Here is a 23843-nt window from a genome sequence, read left to right as displayed (position 1 = left end):
TGGCACCTTGATTTTAAAAACCATTTACAGCTACTATTTTTATTTTTTGTTTAAGAATTCACTCTTCCCGCCTTTTTTGGCATACTCTTACCAAACGAGATATTGATAATTACAAAAAAAGTATTAATAATAGCTTTATGCTATACGGGAAAAACTGCGAACTAAAGTTGGTGCGACATTCGCTTAAGGTGCCCATGATTGGGCAGTTTAGGTAATTTCTCCAACTTCAAAATTTTGTGCAGGATTAAAAAATGTTTTGTAGAGATTAAAATTTTAGAGATAAAATTTGTCTTTTCCCCATCTGCGTACTAGGCTTAACTACATAATACACCACTTTTTGCAAAAGTACAAAAGTGAAAATATTTTTTTTCTCGCTAGTACAATTTTTTTGTAAAAAGAAGTATAGAAATTGTATTTAAGGCCAAAAAATAAGCTTTCTGCATCATTTGTTTTAATTTTCCAGCCCGAAAAACACCGCCATCAACTTAGCAGCACTTAGTGGGGATTTTCAAAATTTTTTATGCAAATAATTAGGTGAGAATTAGGTGAAATTTAGTGAATCAATTTTACAATTTGGTGAATCATAGTTTAAAAGTTATTAACAAATTACGTAAGGCGTAAAGTTAGCAGCACTTGGTCATGAAATTCAAAAAAAATTTCTCCATAATTCAGTGTCAATTTAGTGAATCGAATTTGATCAGTTTCATAATTTGGTGAATCATAGTTTATTAAATAATAACTAAAATAGAAAAATTAACAAACGTGACGTAACGTAAAAAAAGCATTTGTTAATCATGGACACAAACCTCACGAATGAGAATGGCAGAGTTCAACACACCAAAACTGAACCTAAATTCAGATTTTTTCACATTGAACGCACTTAATATAAATGTATACTATGACAATGCGTTCAGGTGACGTTTTTCATTTACAAGATACACTTTGATTTGAAAATTTCCAATGCGAGTTACAACAAAAATGCTATTTTATAATACAAAAAAAGTTTGTTTACATCTTCACTAGCCCGGAACTAAAATTCAGTGGAAGTTACCCACAAGAAAGATTTTGTTTTTTTTTTCGCATGAGTCTTGGACACTGATCTGTCTTGGAACATTTTTGAACTTCCGCAGATGATTACTTCAAAAGTATGATTCACCAAATTCTGAAATTTGGAACATTTATTCAGAAAAAGACCACAAGCATTTTGGTACATAATTCATAATTTGATGAATCTTAATTCAAGAGTTACATGCGATTTTGTTTTTTTCGCGTGCGTCTTGGAACATTTTTGAACTTCCGCAGATGATTACTTCAAAAGTATGATTCACCAAATTCTGAAATTTGGAACATTTATTCAGAAAAAGACCACAAGCATTTTGGTACATAATTCATAATTTGGTGAATCTTAATTCAAGAGTTACATGCGATTTTGTCTTGGAACACGATACATGTGTCCAAAGGTATACAAATAGCTGTGTTCCTTTGGCCTTAAGTATCTACTGCTAAGTACTTTTGGTTGTAAACAACTCCATTTCTTCTATAGAAAAGAAATGGAAATGAAAAATTCTGAATAAATGTTCCAAATTTCAGAATTTGGTGAATCATACTTTTGAAGTAATCATCTGCGGAAGTTCAAAAATGTTCCAAGACGCACGCGAAAAAAAGAAAATCGCATGTAACTCTTGAATTAAGATTCATCAAATTATGAATTATGTACCAAAATGCTTGTGGTCTTTTTCTGAATAAATGTTCCAAATTTCAGAATTTGGTGAATCATACTTTTGAAGTAATCATCTGCGGAAGTTCAAAAATGTTCCAAGACAGATCAGTGTCCAAGACTCATGCGAAAAAAAAAACAAAATCTTTCTTGTGGGTAACTTCCACTGAATTTTAGTTCCGGGCTAGTGAAGATGTAAACAAACTTTTTTTGTATTATAAAATAGCATTTTTGTTGTAACTCGCATTGGAAATTTTCAAATCAAAGTGTATCTTGTAAATGAAAAACGTCACCTGAACGCATTGTCATAGTAAACATTTATATTAAGTGCGTTCAATGTGAAAAAATCTGAATTTAGGTTCAGTTTTGGTGTGTTGAACTCTGCCATTCTCATTCGTGAGGTTTGTGTCCATGATTAACAAATGCTTTTTTTACGTTACGTCACGTTTGTTAATTTTTCTATTTTAGTTATTATTTAATAAACTATGATTCACCAAATTATGAAACTGATCAAATTCGATTCACTAAATTGACACTGAATTATGGAGAAATTTTTTTTGAATTTCATGACCAAGTGCTGCTAACTTTACGCCTTACGTAATTTGTTAATAACTTTTAAACTATGATTCACCAAATTGTAAAATTGATTCACTAAATTTCACCTAATTCTCACCTAATTATTTGTATAAAAAAATTTGAAAATCCCCACTAAGTGCTGCTAAGTTGATGGCGGTCCGAAAAACTATACAAAAATGCGTTTGAAAGTTTTCACTTTTGTACTTTTTCACTTTTTGAGCCAATGTAGTTAAGCCTTTAAACCAGCGGCTTTGTTTATGAAAGAAACCGGGATGATCGTTATTTTTTGTCCAAATTAACTAATTCCCAAAACCTCGGTAGAGCCTAAAATAATAATATATTTTCTATAAAATATCTTATATCTATATAATATCTTATACCTATACAATCCTATTATTGAATAATTATAATTTTTTTCTTTTTCAAAATATGAAGTTAAAATTAGATTTAAATTTAGATTTTAAGTACGTATTTGAATTTTAAACTACCTCAGAGCCGGAAGTCTAAGCAACTTGAGCTCGTTTTCTTTATATTAGCACTAAAATTTTAATTAAGTGTGTGTGGCCGATAAACTCGCGTTTGGCTGGTCCGATTTTGGTAATTTTTATTTTGTTTGAAAGGTATTAATATGTAGATGGTTTGTATCAAAAAAAAATAATACCTTTTCTCCCATCTTCACATAGCTGTCAATTTGTACGAGTGAAGAAACACTCTAGCTTATTAAAAAGTTTAACTAAGCTTAATTTGTAAAAAAAATATACTAAGACAGGCTTTCAAAATAATAATTATTATTGTTTATAGCCTTAAAAAAGTCAAAGAATTCATACTTTCTGATACAAAATAACGTACAAAAAGGGAAAAGCTCCAAAAGACATTTCCTATGGAATTCCCGCGCAGGTAAATAGGACAAAAAAAATTTAAGACATTTCGACAGCATGCACCAAAAAATTTTATTTTTACTTGCGATATAGGTACTACATGTATATCAAGTTTTGCATTCGTACAAAAAAAAGTTGAGATAACATTTTTCCCCCTGACATTACGATGATAAAATGACATTACTTTTTCTAAAAAAGTATATATGTATATAATTTTAATATAAGCTAAAAATAAAATTTTCAAAAAAAAATTATTTTTGGATTTTTAAAAAAATTTTGAAAATTTTTTTTGAATAATCAAATTTTGGAAAACGGGACATTGGATTTTTTTGAAATTTTTTGAAATTCGGCCTTCAGAATCAAGTGCCATTATTCCATTAACAATGTCCAATAACTGCTTAAATTACAATAAATTTGTTAATGTTCATTACAATAAACCGAACTACGGCATACGTTCGTTAACGTATGGTTGCCAGAGATGAGTATTTACTTCATATGTAGCAGATCTACTTCATTAATTTATTTTGATGTTTCTGCTACGTAGCAACCTATTTCTACTTCGTTTGACAAATTTTTTCTAAGGAACAAAATTTCATTTAAGATGTGTCGTCTTGTTTCATTTTTTGATAATCGAAAAAGTCATTTAAAAAAATGCATTGTTAGTGCACTTTATTTGTGAATTAGCTCACTAGGCTCTGCAAGAATTTCACATCTTAGACATCCAAATCAAAGACCCATCCAAGATATCAAATATTTTATGTAACCGCCCAGATCCACATAACGGCTGTGGGTCCGGTCATGCATTTTGCATAAAATAAAGCAGACAGCGGCATTTAAAAAACAATCTTAGGTTATTTTATGGCAGATGGAACATCTTTGCTCATGGAACTAAAACCAAGTAAATCTGACTTCCCTGAATGAAAATAGTTTTGCAATAAAAAACACTTTATAATTTGAAATTAAAAATCATTATAGCAATTAAGGGGATGGCTTTTTGAGAAAAAAGTTCATATTTGTTGTGTACGAGTGATACTCTTTCAAGCCATGTAGGCCTCATTTAAATCGGTGCTGGGCTTTTTTTAAAATATATTTATTTTTGGGCATTCTCCTTTGTTTTATATGTATATTTTTTTTTTTTCATTATCTGCTACATATTTTCCAAATCTACTTCGTTTTTTTGGGCAATATAGGTGTGTTTTTTTGTTTATCTATATAGATTTTGTGCAAAAAAACGACATCGGGATTTTTGAAATCCATGCAAACATTTGGCACCACTGTACATATACTTTGGCAGCTGTCTGTCAAAAATGTTGCTTTTGTTTTTTTTTATTTTAACTCCAAAGTGGGAAGGCCATTACATCCATGTTGGATGCAAACAAAAATTTTCATATGGCCATATGGCATCCATGTTGGATTCAAAAAAATTGTTTTTTCACAAAAAACCAAAAATTATCTGTATATTCTTAGCCACATTTTAAGACCATGACCATTAACATTAGTTGCGTCGTTCTTGTGTTATAAGCGTTTGAAGGTAGCCATATGGAATTTTTTTTCGATTTTTTAAAAATCAAATGTGAAAACTTTTTTATTTTTATTCCTAATTTTTCGAAAAAACTTTGGTAATTTTATATACATATCTGTTCAACAATCTTATCAGGATCCATTTAAGACTTTTATCTGAAAAGTGCATTGCGTATATCTCGAGATATTAACATTTCAATGCAACCATGTCAAACAAATTTTTGATTATTTTTTTCTATGAGAGTTTTTTTCAAACCTCGTTTTCTCCGCTTTTTTTTTTGTTAATATTTTCAGATATTTTTGTATGAACACAACAAATAAAGTACCTTGGCACTACTGTTTTTATCGAGAGAAAGTAAAATCTGGATAATTATCTGGATTTTTCAAAAATCTATACAGATAAAGTTTTTGTTGTTTTTAACACGTAAATTGTTTTGATTTCAAAAATCTCGATGTCGTTTTTTTGCACAAAATCTATATAGATAAACAAAAAAACACACCTTATGTTTCACTTTTCGGGCTTAGCATTCTCATCCCTGATGGTTGCTATGTGTCCCTATCTTCTTCTACTAATTTAATAGAGAGAGAAATAAACAAAACGATAACGTATGATCGTAATCGTGTGAGGTAATTCAACCCCAGTTTTTTTTTCGGTTTTAATTCATTTTCAAACAGGTTCTATTTTTTTTTTAAATGTGCACTCAGCGAAGCGGGTGGGGGTTAGCTAGTATGTTAATAAATTATAATAATAATAAAAAATTTACTCGTAGGTATCAGTTTATACAAACTAAAAAATTCTCTAGTAAAAGCACTTACTATTTGATATGCGTATCACCGAATGTATTGAAATTTGAAAATAAGATGGGTTTTCTCATAAAAGATAGTTAGAACTGCATCCCAAGACCCATCCGACATTTGAACCTCTGCAAGAATAGCTCAAAGTGCGTGATTCGATTGGTCAAATTTGTTTTTACCGACTTCCAAAAAGGAGGAGGTATTCAATTCGCCTGTATTTTTTTTTTTTTTTATGTTTGTTACCTCATAACTTTGGACTGAGTGAACCAATTTTGATAATTCTTTTTGTGTGGTCCCATTTCAATTTAGTTCAGTTATAGCCATAGAAACTATTAGAAAAACCATAAAACCCAGTTTTGATCCATGGAAGTCGGTTTTGTTTTTTGATAAAAAAAGATTATTATTCAACAAATTTGATGGCAGCATATACCTACAAGTTTTCAAGAAGCTATAATTATAAGAATAATGCCCCAGCAAAAGTTAAGGCGTACATAGTTCGAAAAACATTTTCTTCTTGTTCGAAAGACTGAGGTTTTTATTTATTTAGTTTAAATAATTATAAAATTATAAGTGAAAAGAGTAAGTGTATGGATTAAAGTTTTTTCTAGAAGCTACTATGAATAGTAAAAATAGACTAAACCCCTCTTCGACTAGTCTACCTTAAAGAAATGCTATAAATAAGACTTAGAAGCCTTATCTCCTCCTGCGATCGGAAGACTTCTTTGTTCTCTTTGGTCCCTTAACGAAACACCAATCAACTTGAATTGTTTGTCCCATAATATCCGATGCATTCAAAGCCTCCTTAGCAGCCAAAGCTTGTTTGTGTGTCTCGTATTCAACCAGAGCATAGCCTTTGGAGAAACCAGTTCGTCTGTCCAAATTCAAATGAATATTCTTAATGTCACCGTATTCACAGAATTTCTCCTGAATATCATCTTCTTGAGCTTCTTCGTGAATTGATGTGACGAAGAGAATCCAACCTTCAACTGAACGTTGTGGTCCCGGTTCCAATTCATCATCGTCTTCGTTACGAACACGTTCGTATGATTGAATTGGTTCGCGAGAGTTGCTTTCACTTCCGAATCCACGTCCCTTGCGTTTTTTTGCTTTTTCCTTCAATCGAACAATTCCCTCTGTGGAAAAATGAAAGCCCTCACAAAATTAATATCGACATGATTGAAATTGGAGCAAACTTACGATCTCCATCATCGTCGACCTCAAATTCTTCAGCATTATCGATATCTAATACATCAGCCATGTTTGGTAGATTTGAAGATTGTTTATTTAAAGAATTATTTGATCAAAAAAATACAATTTTCCGTAGTTTGTGGACAACAAAACTTTAAGAAATTAGCCGGACAACGTTGCCTTTTTTTTTGCTAGAAGCTAGCTGGTTGACAGTTATACCAAAAGTGACGTTTCGAGGTGTGTTTGATTACACATTTGTTGAGAAGATTCCTGGAAAGAAGCGTTGGTGAAAATTGGAATAATCTTAAGGTACGCTTTCACTTAAAATTTTTTTTATAAAAAATGTATAAATTTTTTATAAAAAATTTAAACTACTTGTTTACATTTTTAAAGCCAGATGAACAAACATGGTTAAAACCTAATACGCAGCTGAAGCGAAAAATATCATAAAGTATAACCTAGTACGCAGATCGAGAAAAATTTTATTTCTCATACAATTTTTTTCTCGGAACAGATTTTGTCGTGAGTATTTTTCCAAACAGTACGCAGTTCACGCTTGAAATTGAGTCGCTGCAAAAAAGTCTCCACTTAATTTTGCCCGGAAAAATAATGCTCGAAGCATTGTTCCGCTGACAAAATTGTGACAAGAAAAAAAAACATTGGACAAAATTGAAGCAAAATTAAGATGGTATTAAACATATAAACATATATATAGAATACTTGGAAAATGAAGACGAAATAAATAAAACTCAAAACCATATCAAAGGCAAAAAATTATGTACAAAAAATTATGTACATCCCGACTAACAAATTTGCTTCTATTAAGCTTTACAGGTGGTAATGTTGCTCCTGTAAAGCTTTATAGAAGGGATAATGTTTGTTGGGATTGGTAGAAGGTGTGTTATGGAATCTTGACACCCCTGAAGGATGTTTGTTTTTGCTTTTCTTGAAAACAATTAGGGCCAAGCGAGCTGAATAATAATGTCTTTAATTATATATTTTGTATTAATTACTTTATTTTGTATTTCACTATCATGTATTCAATAAAAGCCGTTTTTTATTATCCCACTTGATGTATATAGATCATTAATTAATACGTATTACAACAATTACATGAGATCTTGCTTTTCATCAGGATCACGAATCGTGATCTTGCTTTTCATTAGGATCATGAATCGCAATCCTGATGAAAAGCAAGATCTTATTAAGTTGTTGTAATACGTGTTAATTAATGATTTATATGGATCAAGTGGGATAATTAAAATTTTTATCTCTTTTTAGCGCTATGTATTTGTTTTAGGAAAAAACTAACAAAATTGTTTTTTTTTACCAAAAAATAAGCTTACTGCATCATTATTTTTAATTTTGTGGTCGGAAAAACTGTCACAAAATGAGTTTGAAAATGTTCACTTTTTGACTTTTTGCAAAAAGTCACAGTACACATAATAAGGTAATATATTCCGAACGTTGTCAAAATTTGTTTGTCAAAAATGGGCACCAATCTGTCAGGTCGGCCTTTAATTTTTATATTTCATTCGCAGTAAACAGGAAATTTGTTTTTGTTTTAATTTATAAAATTTCATTTAAAAATATTATAAATTGAAAAATAAAAAATTTTCTTCGTGTTTCATTGCGGGAAATGGTAAATAATTGTTTAAAAATTAGTGGTGTGCGTGGTTTATCGGTTTTTGTGCGTTTTTCGTCGGTATTTTAAGCAATTAAGAATTCGGTAGCTGACATTGGTCGCCAAAGTGTCATGTTTTGACAATCTGGCGACCAATGTCATTCCGGAATATATTACCTTTTTATGTGTACTGTGGCAAAAAGTGGCCGTTGTAGTTATACCTTTATCTCTCGTCGTTAGTTGGGAGGTTACAGAAACTCTCATAAAACTCTGTCTAGCTAAAGTTTGAAGCCTTCTGAAGCCGTCTATGTCACAGACGTATCACTCCTCAAGCGTTGGGTTATGAAATCTTTTTAAAAAAAACGAACAATTGAATTTTGGTGAAGTAGATTTGCGATACAATTTAAAATGTTCTTTATTGATATGCCTCTGCTGTAATTCTCTACAATGCAAAAATCTCACCAATGCATTATTTTTTTCGATATTTCATTTCTGTCATTTCAATTTGTTTTGGTCTCAAATTCTCTTTTATTTTACTACGAATATATGAACAAATAGGAAAATAATAATCACATTCCGCCAGTTTTGTCCACTGTTTTCCCTTGTTTATCTTTTTTATTGATAAAATTAGAACAATTATTTGTAATCTATCGTTCATTAAAGTAAAAAAAAAAAAAAACTAAATAACACTTTAATTAAAACACAAAAGGGAAATTGTGTTATTTTTTTTATCAGAGGACACGTAGCCTTAGTTACGGAGAATCAAAACTACAATTAAAAATTTTCTATAATATTTTTTTTTTGCTTGATTTTTTCAATTTATTAATATCAATTTCAATTTTGGAACAAAAATTATAAATAAATTAAACTATCCCTACAAAATGACAACATCGGAGTCTCATAGAATACTCGATAGGCCAACAGTTGCTACTGATTTTCTGGAGAAAATCCATTGTCTGAAGCATCTTTTGTCTAGGGATTTGATTGCCTGCGATGCTAAATGGACGATCTTTGTTTCGGCTGCTTTGAGTTATCGTTATGAGTCTCAGCTCAAACCATTCCCACCGAGATTTGAAAATGAACAAGGAGGTTGTAATATAGAAACGTTGGTAAGTAAAAGAGGCAGCGGAGTGGAGCGAGTTGATGTTATTATTTGATGCAATCGGAATCTCGTGCCATCAATAACGTGGTGGATTGTTATTGGTTGATGATTATAAATAATTAATATTAATTTTCTCTTGTGTTGTATGTTTTTTGTAGGTGGCTATTATCAACGAAACACCAAAGTTAAAGATTTTATTGAAAAATATTATTGATGAAAACTATGACGAATTGGACACCGAAGTTGTGGAATTGATTTATTGGGTGCTTGTCACATTGAGGGATCCATATTTAAGGAGTGTTGATAGCGATGAGGTAAGATTTATAAACTAAAATACTTCATTATTTAAAATGAAAGTGGTAAGTATATATTTATGTAAAGAATGGAAACTCTTAAATTTTGCATTGATTTAACAACAAGTTCATAATATGTTTAGGTACTGCATAGCCACATAAGAAATAGGTACGGTACATGAATCGGTGATTGTTAAAACAACATAAGTGACAAATTTTTTGAAACCACTTTTATAACTGTTTTGCATTGCTTATGGGTAGAGCTAGCGTTGAGAGAAAAACCAACATGATTTCGAGATTAAAATACGCATTTAGTGCTAAAACAACATCCTCTTCTGCCAATTTTGAAATTGAGTGTTAAAACACCTTAAGTACTTCATATTAATTTGTTTTTTTTTTTACATTCAACGCTGGAAAAACGAAGTAAGTAAACTGTTGTTTCTTACAGTTTTCCATGATTTAGTGTCAGTCAGTTGTTCGCGGTGATTCGAATGGAATTGGATCTTTCAAAATGTTCTTGTTAATAAATTAATTTTGTTGCAATATTAGTATTGGTAATGCATCTTGCAATGTGTGAAGGACATATTGAATTTAATTTTTATTTTGAATATAAAATATGATACTCTGTTATTTTCCATGAGCCATTAACTTCGACATTTTGTTCTAGAGTTTTCAAGCTATTAATACCAACAAAGAATTGAAAATGCAAACTAAAAAAAAATTCGTTAATCTTGTCTTAAAGGCTTCTAGTTTGGGTTCTATTGGTTTGATATTCAAAATCAAGGTCTTTAAACTCAGGGAAAATTACAAACCATCATATTTTTCACTTCAAATAAACATTAAAATTCAATGAGACAATCAATAAAAAGTGTTAAATGCAAAACTGCATTTTATACTATCTTGAAGTACCTACGTCACAAGGATAAAACTTTTGCCTATTTGTTAAATGTTCTTGTTTTTTAATGTATGTATTAATAAAATTGCTGAATTATGATGGTCTTTTATTCATTTCCATTAAATTTGCTAATACTTTGGATGTAAAATGAGTGTCAAAACAACATTATTTCCAAGTAATTAAGTGGTTTTGACTCCCAACAAAACGTTGGGTGTTAAAACAACATATAAAAAATATTTATTTTTTGTTAAAACTTCTTTGATAAAGATATTTTTTAGAACTTTTAGTTAGTTTCAACTCCCAACAAGGCCTCTAAACCGAATTTAAAGCTAAAATTTACAATGCGGCCGCGTCGTCAAAAATACAGAGTTTTTTGTCTCTCCTGAAAAAAAATTTAAATGTTACTTATGTTGTTTTAACAATCACCGATTTACATATATTTATCCTAAGGGAAAAATAACCAAGATTAAATAAAATTTAAAAATTAAAGAAGTCATATTTGATAGGTATTTACACGAACTTGTCCCGAAAAATTTTCCAAAATTTAGCAATAAATAAATTGAATGTTGAGATGAATTTATAAGGTTCTTTTGTGTTTAACTTCCTGACAAAGATCTAGCTCTTAAAACTAGATTTAGGGATACTTATCTAAACAATCAGCCTTATTGCGATTTGCAACTTTCAATCAAAATTAAATTTCGATATCTTATTACTTAATTAAGAAAAGTTTTGAAAGCAGAGAATGGTCCTAACCGTTATTAAATGAAATCTAATTACAAAATTCCATTAAAAAGATGACCAGTTTTCCTATAAATTAGGTTTAAAAATCCCAAATTTCAGTATTTATCAACTATCGATTGATAGTTAAAAGAGTCAAAGAAATCGGTCATATAAAATTATACTATACATAAGCTAGTAGTAGGTACTGAATAAAAATTTAAAAGACAACTAGGTACTCTCCTAGAAATAGCAAAACCTATATTTTTTCAATATTTGAACAAACTGCAAATGAGATTTGTAGGGACTTTTAGAATATCTTTTTAATAGTTTTTTTAACAGATAAAAAGTTTTTCATAAATATGTACATATTTTGAATCTCTAATTCAAAACTGCAGTACCGATAATCTCGCCTTCATGGCTGAAGAATTGCAATATTTATAAACAAAAACAGCCAAGAGCCAAGGAAAATACAAAATTTGAACTCTTCGATGTTAGCTTAATTTGATACATTTACATTTAATATTTTTAAAAAGTCAGTTTTTATGAAACAATATTTTTCAGTGCCAAAAAAAGACTATATTTAAAATAAACCGATTGCTTTTAAGGTACCAAAAATGCACATACGTCAGTGTGAGTTAACACGGCAGTGGAGCTTTTTTTCTGCACGAAAAACAGACTTATTTCTTGATAAAGCCTTCACGTACGAACGGTTAAAGTCAACCAATGGATATTCTTACCTAAGTACTTTGACAAAAATATTATTATTAACCCTCTGTCGGCACACTGGTGCGAATTTGGCTGTACAAAATGTTAAAATTAAAAAAGGTGTTCGCAAAACATTATTATTTTAATGGTGACAGTATATTTTTTAATAATTGTTAATATTCGAATTCTTCGGTGCGTATTCCGAAAAAATTTTAGCCACGTATCCGATAGAGTTAAAAGAAAGCCATTATTATCTACACTCTATCCATTTTTATCAATTATTGTAAGTAGTAAAAACTTCAAATTCTAGTTATTGGTTTTGACGCTCTACGAAGGCAGAGAACACGTAAGAAATCCGAAATCATTTCTTTTTTGTCACAGCGATAACTTTTTATCAGTTTTCGAAACTTAAACTTAAAAAGTCACTGTGGTTTATGCGGACTATTTTTTAAACAAAATTTTGTGTATTAAGAATTTTTTTGTTCACTTGAAAAAAAAAAAAAACAAAATAATAAAACTAGGACCATTTTCTAACCATTTAAATTATGTATATGACACTCCGAATTTGTCACGCCATGAATTGGTGTTGGTGCGAAGACTAGTGCCTCGACCTCCCAATCGCTAGATATCCCAACTCGGGTATAGAAATTCTTTAAGTTAATTGAACATACAGCGATTTGCGACATAGTACCATTAAAGGAGTTGGCTTCCTGAAATAGCTTAAGTTCAAGCCTATGAACTTGGTGGTAGCACACAACAGTTCTTGTTGTTCATTCAAAACCTTTAGCATAAATTGATTACACAAGCAGCATCACTGAAAAATTAAATGGCGTACATATAGACCGAGAGCCCACAGCAAATTTTAGGAGACTTAAACGAAAAGTGAAATAAAATAATTTCTTATTTTAAATTTAATTTTTTTAATAAATATTTACATTTTTTTAAAAATATTGTTGTTTTTTTTTATATACTGTTCAGTACGATAGCATAATGTCGAAAATACCTCAAAAGACCGACGCAATCTATCCTAGTCACATATTTGCCCTATGTCCAACAACAACTTCAAAATCCGAAGAAGTCTTCCAGAAGGAAAAGGCAGATTTTCCAAGTAAATTTGCTTTCCACGGCAGTAAATTAGATAGTTTCTATTCGATAATCAATCATGGATTACATCAACATATGTGCAAGGTTTGTATTCCAAAATTTAGTTGTCCCTTTTTTACTATTAATATTACAAAATTTGTATTACAAATAGAATGGTCTTTTTGGTGATGGTGTCTACTTATCATCCGAATTATCTGTAAGCATGGGCTATAGTCCATTTGGTGCTGGTTGGGGTGCTTCCAACTGTGGTGCTATGCTATCATGTGTTGCTCTTTGTGAATATATTGAGAATCCAAATCATGTAAAGTTCAAAGAAGATGGTAAGTAAATCAAAGCTATTCAATTTTAATTTTGAATTAAGTATCTTTTTTTTTTTATAGAAAAACACAAAACTGATATTCCCAACACTTACATTGTGATAACAAATAACGATGTGGTAAGAGTAAGATATCTCTTGTTCTACGGGCGACAATTTCCTGATGAAAATAGTGCACGAAGTGTTATTGTCGATTGGGTTAGTCGTAATCGTTATACACTGTCTTTGGTGTGCTACACATTGTTCCTGGCATCAATTGGTCTGGCAAATAGTGGAAATGGTTTATATTTGCGCCATGTGATTACTAAAAAGGCAACATATGCCATGGGAATTCTTAAGAAATTATTATTAGGGGATACATAGTTGTAGAAGTGGCATGGGTTTGAGGGGTTCGGTGGGTGCTTAGTCATTTTATCCTATCATATAATATCGAGTTTTAGTCAAATTAAATACACATATATTTATCTATATGTCTGCATACCTTTATTTTATAAATAAATGAAAAATTAACAAATAATTGCGTTTTATTATTGAAAAGAACTTATAGGTTATTTTATGACAGCAAGTTTAGTACAGGAAAGATAGACTTTTTCGTGGAACGAAATATAGGACGGCTGAATTTTTCAAATCTGAAAGAGGGGTATTAGAAAAGCTTAAGTCCTGGTTTTCGGGACGCCACCCCCCTGGCGAAATCCGCCATTTTGGAAAATGCGAATCGCTCTATATCTCCAAAACTATTTGTCCTAGAGAAATGGTTATCAGACCAAAGTTCTTGGAAATTTAATAATCTTTTTCTTTGTCATACATTATTTTTCTGAGCGGGAAATAGTTTTGAGGTTATGTTGTTTTAATTTATTTTTTTTTTCGGTTTTTTTAAGTTTTTATCATTCCCGCTAATAGTAACATAATTTTTTAAACAGTTAAAGTTATAGACCATCAAATTACCAATAATTTGGTATATTTTTGAAAGTCATGCGATGTATGAGTCGAAAGTTATTGATCTGAAAACTAAAGTCTAAGTACAGGAAAGTTAGTAAATAAAACAGGCATTTTGTGAAACGAAATATAGGAAGGCTGATTTTTTCAAATCTGAAATAAATGTATTAAAAAGCTTAAGTCCTGGTTCTCGAGACGCCAACCCCATGGTGAAATCCGCCATTTTGAAAAAAGCGAATTGGTCTATATCTAATAAACTATTGGCTTGACCGAATAAGTTACGTAACTAAACTTGTAGGTAATATAAATATCTTTTCTTGTGCATTCACTGTTTTTCAGCGAGGAAAATACTTTTGAGGTTATGTTGTTTTATTTTTTATTTTTCATTTTTTTTTTTTTAATTTTTCTCAGTCTCTATGATAGAAACGTAATTTTTTAGCATGATTAAAGTTGTAGAACATCAAATTTCCATTAATTTGGTATACTTTTGAAGATTATATGACTTTTCAAACCAAAGATACGGATTTTTGAGAGCAATCCCTTTCAATATTTTCAATTAATATACTAATATGTTTTTGCATAAGATATGAAAAAAAGACTTAATCGTGTAGAGTCATTTGGGGTAAGATCGCGCAATGGGTAAGAGCGCGCACTGCTTATTTCTCGAGTTGTGTCCAAAAAAAACTAAAACTGAAAATGAGGAAATCAGCGCTTAGTAAGACGTCAATAAGTGATAACCTTCGGGAGTGTGTGCTCAGCTCAATTTTATTTTAAAACAGGCTTGAAAAAATATGACTAAAAACAAAAAAAAAAAGTTGTGCGGGAAAAGTGTGTGGCGTCGGCGTGGGAGCATTATATACCGAAAGTAGCATATATTTTTGAATTGTGCCTATTTATATTTGATTTAAGTCAAAAATTTGTTAGACTTTCTTATATTTTATAATAAATTTGATAAATAGAAAAAAAAGTACCTTTGTGGGTAAAATCGCGCAGTCCTTTTGTGGGTAAGAGCGCGCACTTCTTCCCATATTAAACTTTTCTTTTTTCAACAAGACAGAGAAATGTCAAACTTGAATCTTGAGAAACGAAGGCTTTTATTCCTTAATTTCAAAAAAGAAAGGCAGTTTTCTTTTAATTTAATTAGAAATATTATTTTGTTTGTTTTATTTTGTAAATAAAGTTTAAGTTTTTGTATTTGAACTTAATTTGTTTTTTCTTTTATATTTTCATTAATTTTAGTGAAAACTTGGAAGTTTTGAAACAAAGTTTTGTTTAACTAAGTATAACATAAAGTTTTTAGAAATTTAGTTCACGTAAACTGTCAAGATTCCTATTAAAACTATGTGCGCGCTCTTACCCAAGATTTTGCGCGATCTTACCCTGACTTTGGGGTAAGAGTGCGCACATTGACTTCATTTGGTTTTTGTTTATAATCATATGAAATATTTAAACTAAAAAACTTTTTTTTTGTGTTTTCTTGTTCCCAAAATATAGGTTTATCAAACGTAAAAAACTTTATTCTGATATCTCTTATAGAATCTTCACAATTTTGCCTTAAAGTGAAAAGTGCGCGCACTTACCCCAACTGACTCTACTAGTTTTTTGGGGTTCAATTAGGTGTTAATTCTATTAATAAGATGCAATTGAATGATGAACGAAAAACCAAGACTCTGAAAAACAGGATCACGATAGATCATTGACCTCGCAACGACATGAAGCTCCAAACTTCTTTTTATAATTTTAATTACTTTGCTTTTACTTAAAAAAAAAAAAACAATTTTTATTTTGAAAAATTAATTTTCAAATTCAAGTAATTCAAGTTGAGTACTATTTTCTAATAATTCAATGATCTTAAAAATTTGTAGAAAAAAGTTTAAAAACAGAAAGTTTTTTTTTTTAATTAAATTTGGCTCAAACGACTTACAATATGATTTCAATTATTTTAATACAAACGTTTTACTAATAGGGGGAAGTGGTCACCCTTCGTACACGGTCACCCTTCGTACAGTGAGCATAAAACAAAAACTAAACGGTATTCAAACACGTGCTTACTAGTGTGCATAGACATAGTAGGCGCCGAGCTGCTAGATAAATTTTGAATCCTAAGTGCAACGGATTCGGTCGCCACAAGACTTTTAGTGTTTTTTAGTGCTCTGAGTAATTTTTTTATGTACATTTGATGTCATGTTGTGTTTAAGTTAAGTATGTTTTTGGCTAAACAGTAATGAAGAATTGTTGATTAAAGTGTTAAATTTGTGTTTTAATTATAAATATTACAAAATCTCAGTACATTTTTTCAAAAATCGATTTTTCTGCATTATGTACAGCTTGGGGAGCATTCGTACAGTCAAACATGGGGCACATTCGTACGCATACGTATGCCCGCCAGTAAATTTTCTTGAGCAGATAACAATCAAAACACGGAGTTACAGTTTTATTGAAATGAAATTTAAACCTCTATAATAAGTTTTTCGCATTCTATAGTAAATTAAGGTTGGTATTTTTATATATGTAAATAATAATTTGTTTCAGAAACATCGAATCGCGAAAAATTAAGTTTTTTATTTGTTTTTGTTTTTTTCTGAGTCATATTTGGCATTTGACAAATCAAAAGTTAGTCAAATTAACGTTTTAAATATCCTGTACGAATGTACCCCATGTGCTGTACGAAGGTACCCCACGGATGGGGAGGATTCGTACAAAAATCTAATCCCAGTAAAATGGCTATAACTATTTAAGCCTTTGACTTAGAAGTGTCAAATTTTTTTTTAAAGTGTAATAATATACATATTACAAATAAAGTCCATTTTCTCGAAGCTGGAGTGAGTAAATAAATAACTAAAAAAAAATAAGTAAAAACTGTACGAAGGGTGACCACTTCCCCCTACATATACCTATGTATTCAGTAAAAAAAATATTTTTCTTCTTCATGGCGTGTTACTTGAAATAAAATGCATTACTGGGATGCACGCACGTATTTACTTTGACTGTAACAATAAAATGCAATTATCCATTCAAAAAAAATATTTTTCAAAAAAAAATTTTGAACATTTTTTTTTTATCTAAAACACTTAAACGCGTTATTAAAAAAAATCATTGAAATCGGTCGGGTCTTTTTTGTAAAAGTCAGCCATCAAGGAAATAGTTTTATGGCAAGTAGGGTTAATTAAGGCTCAAAAAGGTTTTTTTTTAATTTTGAATACTTGATCTTTACTAATATGGCAAGTAAGTTGTATTGTGGACCTTAAAAAATGAATTTGTTTTTAAATTCTATATCTTACTCATTTTATTGTAGGTGCGGCTTATGGAATCCGCACTAAGGAATCAAAAACAGAACTTTTTGAATATAACACAATGAGCCGTATGCATAAAAGGTAGCATATGCTTTTACTAGTAAATTTTAACAGTATTTACTATTATCCATATGCATAAAATATAGTAAATGCTGGAAAGGTAGTATTTACTAGAAGAATAGTATTTACTAGTTTTTAATGAATTTTTATAGTAAATACTGGTTTTGGTATGCATAAAAAACTAGTACGAACTTTTACTTTCTAGTATTTACTGCTAATTGTTCAAGTTTCTAAATACCAACTTGAACATTTACTAGTAAAAACTTTCTCATGTTAAATGCCGACATCATCAGTCGCGACTTTACTTTCAAAGCAATCGGTTTTCAGAGGATTTATTTCGAATATAAAAATGGCAGCTTTTTTCAATTTAAGATCTGAAAAAATTTATAAACAGCGAAGAACGCCCGCGAATAATAATTTTAAAATTCTCTACCGTTTTGAGAAAGATAACGTTGAGTGGCTATTGGCTAAGCGAATATTTTATGGGTAAGATATTTTATTTGCAATTAATTTAATCTGATAAATTTATTTATCCCTGTTACAATAAAAAATGTCAAGGTTCTCAATCTGAAAGTAGATTTTAAATAGTGAAGTAAATTATGTGTTATTATCAACAAATTGTAATACAAAAAATTGGTTACAAAAGAAGAAAATTATAGAACGTTAAAAATACAGAACAAAAAAAGCAATAGCATTTATGTAGGTATTTGGTATTTACTATTACTTTCAGATGAACTAGTACTATTTACTGGGATGAATCCAGTATTTACTACTAGTTTATACTAGCTAGTAGAAACTAAGGTTTATGCATACCGAATATAGTAAATACTATTAGTTTCAGCTTCTACTAGTAGTACTAGTATTTACTATAAACCTTTTGCTACTAGTAATTACTTTTTTTTATGCATATGCCTCAATATCTTTATAGGCTTAAAAAAGTTTGTTTTGTTTTTTTTTTTATTTTGTTATTTGTATGTATTTTTCATTTTCAACGGTCTTTAGGTGTGAGCCATGAGTCGGACAGAGTACGATTACTTGGGTGCCGAGATTTGATAAAGGTTTTTTTTGTAGAGGGTTTCAATACAATCATTTTTTACTAAAGGAGTGGGGGTCTATTTACGCCCGTTCAGAGGGGAGGTGCAATTTTCTAAAAAATGACTTAAAATAAAAAAAAAATATGAAAAAACGGCAACACTTACAGTTATGAATAATACTTTTTTCAAAAGCCAGAATTCTAATTTATAAATCAAGTTATTTCAATGAAATGTTTTCAAAATAATCCATTTCACAGTTAAAATTAGGGAAATACATATTTAAAAAACACATTGAATCTATTCAATGTGATAACGAAGAAAAAATAACAAAAATAATAAAAAATTATTAAAATTATTTTTATTTTAAGTGGAGCGATTGAATATAATTCAATTTTAAAGTTCAAGTGACCTCTACTCCAAATTTATAAAGCTCTACTCTTCTTTTTCAAGACTGTGAATTTTAATATAAAATTGACTCATACAGAAAACTGCCTTAATTGATTCCTTATTAATTACAAAATCTCGGCGTCCAAGTTATAAGTCGTATAAAACAAGAGCAAAAAATTAAATTATTATTCTACTCTTTTTTTTGCTGTCTACTCATTGTTTAAGATGTTGGCAGATTAAACTAAAAAGAACAATTAAACGAATCCATTAATTTCTCACTTTTTCTTTTACAAAGCATTTCATATCGAAAAGTGCACAAAATATACAAAAAAGATTGATTCTTTAAAAAATTATTTGTAAATCTAAGTGGCCTTTTTATTTATAAAAAATAAAAAATTCCCTCAGCATTCCATTTTTTAATCTCGTTATGCGATCCATCTATAAATTTCTTTCTTTGTGTTGGTATAGTCCCAAATGTCACAAGATGTGTTTTTTTTTAATTTTTCACTATAAATATCAAAAACTATTCGTTTTAATTCTTTTCTTGTCCAAAGGTACCCCTATCCTAAACTGCCCCACACTCCCCTACTTTTAAAAGCCTTAGATTTTTAAATATATTTTACTCCGTCTTAAACATATTCTTAGGTAATTTTTCATCTTTAAACACAAATACAAAAATATTACGTATACGCCACAGTGAACATCTTTGAAATTTATATTCTTTTGATTTATTAAAACTATTTTAAAATAATAGATGATGATACATATTTCTTCAACGGATTTTGTACTACTATTGGTCATTTAAAAGTTTCCTTCCCCGAACTGAAACTGAATAACTGAAACTGATTCGGGTCAGTAAATTTTTTTAGACCAATTTCTCTTAGAATACTTACCACAATACGAAAGTAAAAGTCATATGTCCTGTTAAAGACGATTTTACTCTTTTTTTTTTGCAATTTCTAAAACTTTATTAAATGAGTTTTTGTTGTTATATGAATAATAAATAATAAACATTTCAGTTTAACTTTTTTTTTTAATTTTTTCGTGCAGCAAACAAATGTGCCGGAACATCACTCAATCGATTCGTTTGTACAGGCGGATTAATTGGATCCAATATAATCTTATTCGGTTTGGTTGCAGCAGCTGAATTTATAACAAAAGGATTACGTTTCGATGCACTCGAATTAGCCGATGATGTTTTTGAATTATCCGAAACAGGTGGTGCTGATGGTTCCGGCAGCTTATTCCTATCATCATTAGACTTTCCACTTGAAGAACTACTAGGAATATCTTCCAAAGATGGATGTCCCGAATCATGTTGTTCTTCTGGTGATTTTCTACCTGTAACTTGTTGAATATTATGATTATTTTGAACAAATGTTTGATTAAGATTCTGTCCATTTGGAAATGATATATGACTCAATGGAGTCGATGCTGAATTATAACATTGTCGTTCGCATAAATATTGACTATAAACACCATTGAGTAATTCTTCTGTACGTCTTGAGAGTGGTATTATAATACTTTGTGCATTTGTATCTTGACTTGGTTCATAAACATGTCTTGGATAATCGGCACCATCATCTGAGGCAGCCATTACACCAACATGATTAGTTCGTACATGATAGGGGAAACTTATATTCGCTCTTGATGGCCAAGTTAGCCATAGAAATGATGCATGTCCAGAAATGCTGAGAATAGTGAAAACAGCACACATGACACTTTCACGAACCCATGGATCGAAGAAAACAATACCGATGAATGTCAATATGGGCCCACCCAGGATCCACATGGATCCAAGAACTGCAAATGGATAGTAGAATACTGACTTCTCGGGAAACTTCCTTGTCGTATTGATGATCGACACTAGGAATGCACCCCATGATCCACATCGAAGAAGGGCAATTCCCAAACCTCCAGGTGATTCGTACAAATTCAAAACTTCACCAGGATCGAAGACTTCCTCCCGATATATAAACAAGGACATGTAAAACACGATGTAAAGATTAATGAAAAGGGTCATCTTTATCGTGGAACAAGTTGAAATTCGAGCTCTAGTAATAGTATAACCCTTTGCCATAAGCAGTAACAAAACAAGAAACACAATTTCTGCCGCAGCTAGAAGGACCGTTCCCAAGCCGGTATAAGGACCGACACCATATACTGCATACCTTGACCAGGAAACACCGAGAAACAACACTCCAAAGAATTGAAAGCTTGCACTCATTGCAAATAGACGATAAGTACAATGAAATAGGTGACGGTTCTTCAATTCGATTGCACAAATTGCAATGGCCAGCAGGAGGAATACATAAACCAGTGCTTCTGCAAGAAGAATTGGAGGTATATCTGGGAAAACAAACATTAGTCATTTAGTTTGATTGTTCTATTCATAACTTACACATTTCATCAGCTGAAAAGTGTTCATGCCAAAAGTCTCCCGGTGGACCGTTTGTCATCCGAAATTTGTACTTAACATCAATACCGTTCTTGCTGCCACAATTCGAAATGGCAATGTACCACCAACGTTCTCGAGATGTCAAAAACCCTCCAGAACTATGACAAGTTACAATAAAAGATGTTCCAGCTGATCCAAAACCACGTTTAATTCGAATCTGTAAAGTTTCAAATATTTTATAGGCTGGGTCACCCTAAAAACTATAAAACTCATACATTTGTTCCATTTCCTTCAAAATCTTTAGCAAAAAGTTCTTCAACATCTTCCAAATTCGAAATTGTATCATTTTCGAGGTTATTTCGAAAACCATTCAAATCCGATCCAAAAGGTATATAATTTACACTTTGACTTTGGTTGAAAACTTCGGTATCACTAAAATTCGATAAACTAGCATTGAATAATTCAAAATCTCCAGATCCATATGATTCGGTTGATGTTTCCAAAAATTGATCAAAGTAGGATGCATTTATTTCACCAGAAAAAGGTTTATCTATTGGACTTTCAATATTTGGTCTAAAAATATATTTGAAACACAAATTAAATCTAAGGAATTGGATGGTTTTTGTTGTTACTAACTTTAATGTAGTATCCTTGTCTGCTGTTGATGTCCTTAAAGCACAACCAGAAATTATATTATGAGGACTTTTTGCAGAAAGTGTCATAATTTGATTGTCTTGAGGATGAAGAACACTCAATTTTTGAGCACAGGTCTGAAAAATTAATTTTGTCAGTCGATTATTTTTTCATTATCTTGTTGCATCTACAAACTTTTCCAGTTTTGTAAATAGCCGGCCATTGTGTTTCGTCATCATAGTATAATAGCAATTGTGGGTCGCCATATCGTCGTTCAAATTCAATATGATATTCATATCTACCTCGTCCTGATAGGAAACAAAAACGTGCCAAAAATACCCAATCCTAAAAGTATCAAAAAGGACATATTTTTTAGATCCTATAAATTAGAATACCTACAACATTTTTTTTCTTACATCAAGTGTTTTAATATGTCCTTCAACGTATCTAGCCGAAACAGTAGTGAAAATTGAAAATAAGAAGAATGCTGAAACAATGGACCACCAATTCCTAACAAAACACATAATTCTTATAAAATTATTTTATTAAACTTTTTAACTCGAAATTATAATTTAACATTGATTAATTTTAAATTAAAATAAATATTATTAACATTTTTTTTTTGGGACGGTCTGTTGCACTTTCTACAGTTGTGTTGTTGCGAATTTTATTGTTTTTCAATTGTTTGGAGGGCATAAAACTATGCGTTGCTAGGATAAATTTCCGCCATAACAAAAGCTTTAAAGCATAAAAGGGTAATCGAACTATGATATATGCATGATACATACTTAAGTTGATGACACTTTGAATATTGTCCTTTGGACTGAATTTATATATTTTTACCATAACATTGTTTTCATTTTAAGACTGGCTGAGAATTTAAAATTTGAAATTGAGGAGGTATATACAAAGAAATTATTTTATGAATAGTAAAATAGTATCGTATTTGGAGAGGATGAAAATTTTGTCGATTTTGATTTAGGAATAAAATGGAATGTAAAAGGAAGTTTAGAACTTACATAAAAAAAAAAATACTGTAAAACAAAATTTGAATCTGGCATCAGAGTTTTTCTATAGGTTCTGGTTTTTGTTATAACGTGTTTTTTGCAATGTTTTTGTAATGTAACGGACTGTTTTAAAAAAAATAAATTATATTTTTTAATTTGTACCTAACCTTGCAAAAAACAAACTTATTTTCCTGAAAATGAAAACAATATTTTTTTTTAATTTTAAAAACTTGAAACTTTTAAACAGTTCTGATTAAAATTTAGAGATAGAAAACTTACCAGGAAAGTGTAGTTGTTGAAAAAGAAAAAACTTGGTACAAATGTTGCCGTGTTTTTTTACAACTCAGTAGTTGCTTATTTTTTTTATTTTAAACCCAAAACAAATTATACAGGTATGCATTTGTTTTGCGAATAAACATTAATAAAAAAAATGATAAATAAACGCATTGTAGAATATCTGGGCTCAATATATCAATTTGAAAAAATGTATATATTACAGACATATTTTTTGTTGCAAATGTATCTCACAAAAATCCACAAAAACCCTTCTCTAAAAAATTAAGAAACAATTTTTTGAACCAAAATAAGGATTCAAAAATTCAATCGAAGCCGACAAAGGCATTTTAGATATTATAATTACATATTATAATTGAGGAATTTG

At 30.3% G+C, this 23843-nt stretch overlaps 3 protein-coding genes across 3 annotated transcripts; 1 reads left to right on the top strand and 2 right to left on the bottom strand.

The window, feature by feature from the left end:
• Positions 1–5986: 5986 nt before the first annotated feature.
• On the bottom strand, positions 5987–6910 carry LOC129907362 (RNA-binding protein 8A). Its single transcript, XM_055983522.1, has 2 exons — positions 6685–6910; positions 5987–6620 (listed from the first exon to the last, which is right to left on the bottom strand). The coding sequence occupies exons 1-2, from the start codon at positions 6743–6745 to the stop codon at positions 6181–6183; spliced, it is 501 nt and encodes a 166-aa protein (XP_055839497.1). The 5' UTR covers positions 6746–6910; the 3' UTR covers positions 5987–6180.
• A 2045-nt stretch (positions 6911–8955) lies between these two features.
• Positions 8956–13951, top strand: LOC129907350 (protein mono-ADP-ribosyltransferase PARP16). The gene is made up of 5 exons (XM_055983508.1): positions 8956–9408; positions 9560–9715; positions 12993–13202; positions 13270–13438; positions 13499–13951. The coding sequence occupies exons 1-5, from the start codon at positions 9181–9183 to the stop codon at positions 13795–13797; spliced, it is 1062 nt and encodes a 353-aa protein (XP_055839483.1). The 5' UTR covers positions 8956–9180; the 3' UTR covers positions 13798–13951.
• Positions 13952–20111: 6160 nt separating this feature from the next.
• LOC129907336 (transmembrane protein 145-like) lies at positions 20112–22783 on the bottom strand. Its single transcript, XM_055983485.1, has 6 exons — positions 22592–22783; positions 22371–22520; positions 22179–22312; positions 21818–22115; positions 21546–21759; positions 20112–21493 (listed from the first exon to the last, which is right to left on the bottom strand). Exons 1-6 carry the CDS (start codon positions 22697–22699, stop codon positions 20178–20180), a joined length of 2220 nt encoding a protein of 739 aa, XP_055839460.1. The 5' UTR covers positions 22700–22783; the 3' UTR covers positions 20112–20177.
• Between the last annotated feature and the right edge of the window lie 1060 nt (positions 22784–23843).

This window comes from Episyrphus balteatus, chromosome 1 (assembly GCF_945859705.1).
Source record: "Episyrphus balteatus chromosome 1, idEpiBalt1.1, whole genome shotgun sequence".
NCBI lineage: Eukaryota > Metazoa > Arthropoda > Insecta > Diptera > Syrphidae > Episyrphus > Episyrphus balteatus.
The sequence above is the reverse complement of the archived record's forward strand: the minus strand, read 5'-3'. Positions and strand labels throughout refer to the sequence as shown.

Excerpts from the sequence above, each read along its gene's own strand:
- LOC129907362 (XM_055983522.1), bottom strand. The coding sequence starts at position 6,745 with ATGGCTGATGTATTAGATATCGATAATGCTGAAGAATTTGAGGTCGAC. Across the intron at positions 6,621-6,684 it reads GGTCGACGATGATGGAGATC|AGGGAATTGTTCGATTGAAG; the intron begins GTAAGTTTGCTC and ends ATTTTTCCACAG.
- LOC129907350 (XM_055983508.1), top strand. The coding sequence starts at position 9,181 with ATGACAACATCGGAGTCTCATAGAATACTCGATAGGCCAACAGTTGCT. Across the intron at positions 9,716-12,992 it reads GGAGTGTTGATAGCGATGAG|TACGATAGCATAATGTCGAA; the intron begins GTAAGATTTATA and ends TATACTGTTCAG. Across the intron at positions 13,203-13,269 it reads TACATCAACATATGTGCAAG|AATGGTCTTTTTGGTGATGG; the intron begins GTTTGTATTCCA and ends TATTACAAATAG.
- LOC129907336 (XM_055983485.1), bottom strand. The coding sequence starts at position 22,699 with ATGTGTTTTGTTAGGAATTGGTGGTCCATTGTTTCAGCATTCTTCTTA. Across the intron at positions 22,313-22,370 it reads CTATTTACAAAACTGGAAAA|ACCTGTGCTCAAAAATTGAG; the intron begins GTTTGTAGATGC and ends TTAATTTTTCAG. Across the intron at positions 21,760-21,817 it reads TTGAAGGAAATGGAACAAAT|ATTCGAATTAAACGTGGTTT; the intron begins GTATGAGTTTTA and ends GAAACTTTACAG.